Below are 5,545 nucleotides of genomic sequence, written 5' to 3'. Positions count from 1 at the left end.
CGCCCCCGGCCCCACCGCGCCGCTGGCTCCGCTCCTCCCCGCCGCCGCCGCGCCCGCGCACCTTTAGCCATGACCGCGGCGGAGCGGCCCGGCGCCCGGCAGCCCCCCGCGGCCGGGCTGCCCCGACGGTCCCCGAGGAGCTCCCCCGCCGAAACCAACCGCTCCGCAGAGAGACGCCGCGCTCCCCTCCGCAGCCCCATTGGCTTAACGGCGCGCCGATAACCACTTCCGCGCCCCTGATTGGCAGACGGAGCCGCGCCCCGCCCTTTCCCTGTCATAGAGAGACGGTAACAACTCCCGGGAACGGGGTTTAAATGTGAGTTCCCTGGGCGCTGATTGGCTCGTGCGAAGGGCAACCGGCGCTCTGATTGGCGGCCCGGGAAGGAACGCCCTTCCGCGGCAGGGCCCCGCCACGTGGGTAGGAGGCCCCGCCGGCCCGTCCGTGCCCCGGGATCGGCGGCGGGACTGACCCCCGCCTAGCCCGGCCTCCGGTAGACCGGCGGTACCACCTCCCTCCTGTGTGCCGCCTCACACTCCCCGCCACCTCACGGCGAGGCCCGGGGGACCCCTGTTTCTGGGGGGGCTGTGGAGCTGCGCTCTGCGGAATTATTGAAGTGCTTTAAGCATGTGCTGCTTACAGCTCCCCGGTGCAAATTTAAGTCTATTAATTCCATCCTCAACGCTTGCCTGGAGAGCAGACAGCACTCAAGCGTTAAAGTCCTTCTATTCCATAACAAGGGCAGCTAAACATGGCACCACCACAGAGCCGTCGCCGCCAGGAACAGCCGTCGGCATGGAGAAGCTGAGGACAGGTCTCACAGAATCACAGAATCTTCTGGGTTGGAAGGGACCTTAAAGATCATCTTGTCCAACCGTCAACCTAATTTTAACAAAAATAAACACCCACACAACAAACAAAAAGCAACACCATCACTAAACCATCCGTACAAATCCCTGCAAAATCGGGAAAGTCTGGCTGCAAAGAGCCAAGCGGGCACGAGGCAAGTGGGCTCACCGATGGAGGGATGCCCAATGCTCCTTTTTCATCAGGGCATGTCATCATGGAACTACCACACAGGGCCTCCTTGGCGCTCCTCGTTAAGTAGAACGATTATATTGAGCACCAACATGTGACTAGTCTGTCTTCTACAGAACCACAGAATCATCACGGTTGGAAAGAACCTCTGCGATCACCGAGTCCAACCACACACACAAAACCAACCCTACAATCCCGGGCACTAGAGCATGCCCTGAAGTGCTACATCTACACGTTTCTTAAATACCTCCAGGGATGGTGACTCCACCACCTCCCTGGGCAGGCTCTTCCAGTGCCTGACTACCCTCTCAGTAAAGTAATTCTTCCCAATATCTAACCTAAACCTCCCCTGCCGCAACTTCAGACCATTTCCTCTGGTCCGGATATTATTCCTTTGGGAGAAGAGGCCAACACCCACCTCTCTACAACCTCCTTTCAGGTAGTTGTAGAGGGCAATGAGGTCTCCCCTCAGCCTCCTCTTCTCCAAACTAAACATGCCCAGTTCCCTCAGCTTCTCCTTGTGTGACTTGTTCTCCAGACCCCTCACCAGCTTGGTGGCTCTCCTCTGGACCCGCTCCAGCAGCTCAACGTCCTTCCTGTAGTGAAGGGCCCAAAACTGAACACAACATTCAAGGTGAGGCCCCACCAGTGCTGAGTACAGAGGCACGATGACATCCCTACTCCTGCCGGCCATGCTGTTCCTGACACAGGCCAGGGTGCTGTTGGCTTTCTTGGCCACCCAGGCACATTGCTGGCTCACGTTCAGCCGGCTGTCCACCAACACCTCCAGGTCCTTTTCTGCCGGGCAGCTCCAGCCACTCTTCCCCAAGCCTGTAGCGCTGCCTGGGGTTGTTGTGACCGAAATACAGGACCCGGCACTTGGCCTTATTGAACCTCATCCCATTGGCCTTGGCCCATCAATCCAGCCTGTCCAGGTCCTTCTGTAGAGCCTTCCTACCCTAAGCAGATCAACACTCCCACCTAGTTTGGAGTTGTCTGCAAACTTACTGAAGGTGATCCCTGTTAGCCTTTTGAAGACCCACCCAACTAACCCCTGTGTGCCCTGGGTGTGGCTATCGGCGGAGGGGACAGCTTCCCACCCAAGGCTTATCTGCAGCCACAGGCACTGCTGGTCTCTTGGGCATTCCTGCAGCCAGCTCAGGATGGCGATACAACCAAAAAATCTCATTTTCCTTAAGAACAACAGAAGAAAAAACCCAAACCCCTGTCAACTTCAGCAAGAAGGGACGGCCTCATCCCTCCCAGGCTGTCCCTTGGCAGCTGGGATGCAGACAAGACATGGAAGCAGCTGGACCACAGAGAAGATATCAGAAAGTGTCTCAGTCTACCCTCTCTCTTTGCATGACAGCTCTCTGCGTGAACGAGCACTTTGAGAAAAGGCAAAAGAAACCCAGTTCTGTGTCATCACCATAATTCCTTATGTTTGCATCTTCACTAACAAGGCACACATACGCATTCACAGAAAGGCACCCAAAATGCACTAGGTTTTTCCCCACAAACTCCAGCAGATTCAAGCTGGCATCAGCTGGGCCTCACATTTGATGAGCTCCTCCATCAAGGCAGGTACACCACGCTCTCCAGAGAAGCACCGGAGCCCTTTGGCAGATACTGGTCTGATTTTTCCACCCCAATTCACACTGTTCTTTCCACATAACTAGGAGATGACTGGAAAAAAATTCTTTATAAATTACTAATGATGATTTCCTTCTTGCAGTAGTTGAAGAACACTGTTCCTAATGTCCTGGGAAAGCTCTGGAAACATCTTTACTGTGCTTTTGCTCAGCTTCTGGGGAGTTGGATATTTTTAATATTAATTTTATGTATGTATATTAAACAAAGCAACCCAGTTCGCACTGAAGCTGCCACTAGAGGGCAAAGCAAGCCAAGTAATTATCTTCCGTAGAGCAACAAAGAAAACAACGTCATCCTTAATTGGCCCTCGCTACCAGCACGGTGGGATCACGCTATGAATTAACAAAACACGCTGAGCTGCGCCCCCCCCCCCCTCCTCCCCCTTAGCTCTCCTCAGGGATTTACGTCCAAAAAAGCCAGTCCCGAGGGCAAGTTAAACTGCTGTCACACATAATAAGGCTGTAGCTCCAAAGAGATCGCGTCTGGCTGGAACCGCCAGTCACCGTGACTCAGGGCGCCCGGCGCATGGAGAGCGGTGGCCGGTTCCTGTGCTCCAGAGGGAGCAGCAACGGCTCCCACCAGCGCCAGCTTTAAAAACCCAGTGACCTAAATATTATCTCCAGCAGGGCCGGGAGGACACTGTTTTTAATGCAGAAACGTGAAATTGTTTGCTGGGGGAAGGGATGAAAAATTAATGAGCAAGGCGTTGGATTTGCTCAGAAAGGAAAGGAAATCTTCAGAGTAAATACTTTCAGTCTAAATTTACACTTCACCTAGTTTAAAAAAAAAATCTTATTTTTTAGGACCTTTGAATTGAAAAGTTCAATTTCTTTCAAATATACCATCACGACACGCTTCTTAAATATTTCCACCTAAGAGCAAGTTCTTGTAGTTCTCACACGGCACCTGTCATACTTACAAATTGATAACTATCACAACATTTACACAAATTCCTTATTCACAAAATGAAATCCTGACAATTTGTGTTTCAGCCACCGTACCTCTCCATGAGAAAGCAAGTAACAACAATGCCCTAAGGGTAACTGTTGAGTGTTACAATAAGCAACATTCTTTTATAAAGTGAAATAGTAAAATGCCAGCAGGTGCTAACTGCATTTCATAGTTTATAAAATATAACTTCATTGAGAATAGCATCTACCAATGAAAAAAAAGAGCATCTGTTTCCAAAAAAAAGCGCATTCAGTGGGATCCTTAAGTCACATGCAAAATCCTGGGGAAACAGCATCCTGCAGGTAATTCTGCATGTGCTAATGTCACACCAGTAAGAAGCAGTTGCCACCAGTGGGATTACTCACCTCTCCCAGTTGAGGATGATCATAAAGTCTGCTCGTAGGCCTGACGGATAACTATCTTTTCAACGCAAGACATCAAAAACATTAACTTTCTTGCCATGATTGTAGGGAGCTGCTTAGATGCATTTAAGGTTAGATACACCGCATGGGAACTGTGCTCCATTGTGCCTTCATTCAAAGCGCGTAGAGGCCAATAATCAAGATACAAACTGGTGTTTAAATTGTTCTTCTCATCTCTGGCCAGACTTCTGTCGTCTTTTTCTTCAGTTAGTGTCTGAAGCATCACTGATTAATCTGAATTACTTAAGTCAGTTTAATTAACATTGCATTGTCTTTAAATAGCTTAGCCTAAATCTGTCTAATCCTTTATTGGTTATCTTAATCCTTGTTGAGTTTGTCTAACAACAGAATAAGTAAACTTGTACAAAATTGAATGAGCAGTACTGAACATTTTAAGCAGATTCCATGACTGCCCACACTTCATTTACGTCTGCTTCAATTTTGTTAACGTTATTAGAAGTCTTCGGCTTCTTATGCAACTGAGAAAACACTGTAATGGAAGACTGTCTCTTAGCAAAAATCTATCAGTCTGAGGGCCTTAAGTGCTAAAAAGGTCTCTCCAAATGTAAAACTGGTGTAAGTAGTCATCAGGTTTTCAAGCATCGTTAGCTCTTTGCAGCAGAAAATTTCACATTAGCAGCTTGTAAAGCATTTGCAAGGGAAAAGGCCTGTGCCAGCACAGCCCCAGGGGTGTGGCAGTCCCAGGCTGGCCAGCACGACTCTGTCACCCCTCATTCTCCCAGGGGAGTCCAAGAAGCTCTTGCGAGGGGAACACGGGAGAGCCGTGGGACTGTGAGGGAGCGGGGGGCTGTAGGTATCCCCAAGACGGGTCGGCACCGACCGTGCCGCAGTACTCGGGAGCCCTACAAACCCGCCTCAGCGAGCTTTCGCAGGGACGTGCCCAGGCCCGGCTCGGCAGGAGCCCCAGTGCCAATCGCGGCGGGATAGAAGTGAGGGACCGCCTGAAGGGAGACGCGTTCAGCAACGGGAGCGCGGGCCAGGGGGGAAGCTGAGGCAACGCCATTTCTCCTCAGGCCGGCAGCCCCAGCGCGGGCAGCACCGCGCCCGGGGCCGCCTCAGCGCTGCTCCAACCGCCGCCCGCGCCGCGCGCTGCCTCAGGCGGGTGCGCAGAGCGCGTGCGCGCGAGCACGACACCCCTCCCTTCCCTCCCCCCCTCCCGCGCGCGGACACCAGCCGTGCCTGCGCGCGGCGCGTCATCGCGGCGGCGGCGTCCCCGCCTCAGGCCGCGAGAAGAGCCAGATCTCGCGAGAGAGGCCGCCGAGCGCGACCTCGCGTCGGCCGCCATCTTGGGGGGAGCCGGAATCACGTGACCGCGGGCGGCCGTTCGCCTCCGCCTTCCCCTCCCCCACCCACCGGGAACCGGGCCCGGATCGCCGAACCGGGCTCGCGGCCGCCGCCCTGGGCTTGGGCCCGCCCGCGGGGACGTCGCTTTTTTTGAGAACGCTGGAAACGCCGGCTTTTC

The 5,545-nt window shown here is 53.1% G+C and overlaps 1 protein-coding gene across 3 annotated transcripts in view; it reads right to left on the bottom strand.

Moving 5' to 3' along the window:
• Window positions 1-5,018, bottom strand: part of KMT5A (lysine (K)-specific methyltransferase 5A) — a 16,719-nt gene extending 11,701 nt beyond the window's left edge. Inside the window, exon 1 of one of the 3 annotated variants that reach the window (XM_014961774.1) lies at window positions 4,006-5,018. Coding sequence is in view for 2 of the 3 variants with exons in the window: in XM_014961767.1 (XP_014817253.1) it covers window positions 62-278 (217 nt within the window). In the remaining variant the exon portion in view is untranslated. Of the gene's footprint in view, window positions 1-61; window positions 496-4,005 lie in introns of those variants that run through there. The other 2 variants (XM_014961767.1, XM_014961762.1) reach the window with 2 other exon arrangements.
• Between the last annotated feature and the right edge of the window lie 527 nt (window positions 5,019-5,545).

Source organism: Calidris pugnax, unplaced genomic scaffold, assembly GCF_001431845.1.
Source record: "Calidris pugnax isolate Ruff unplaced genomic scaffold, ASM143184v1 scaffold32, whole genome shotgun sequence".
In the NCBI taxonomy this organism is placed as follows: Eukaryota; Metazoa; Chordata; class Aves; order Charadriiformes; family Scolopacidae; genus Calidris; species Calidris pugnax.
This window is presented reverse-complemented; position numbering and strand designations above follow the sequence as displayed.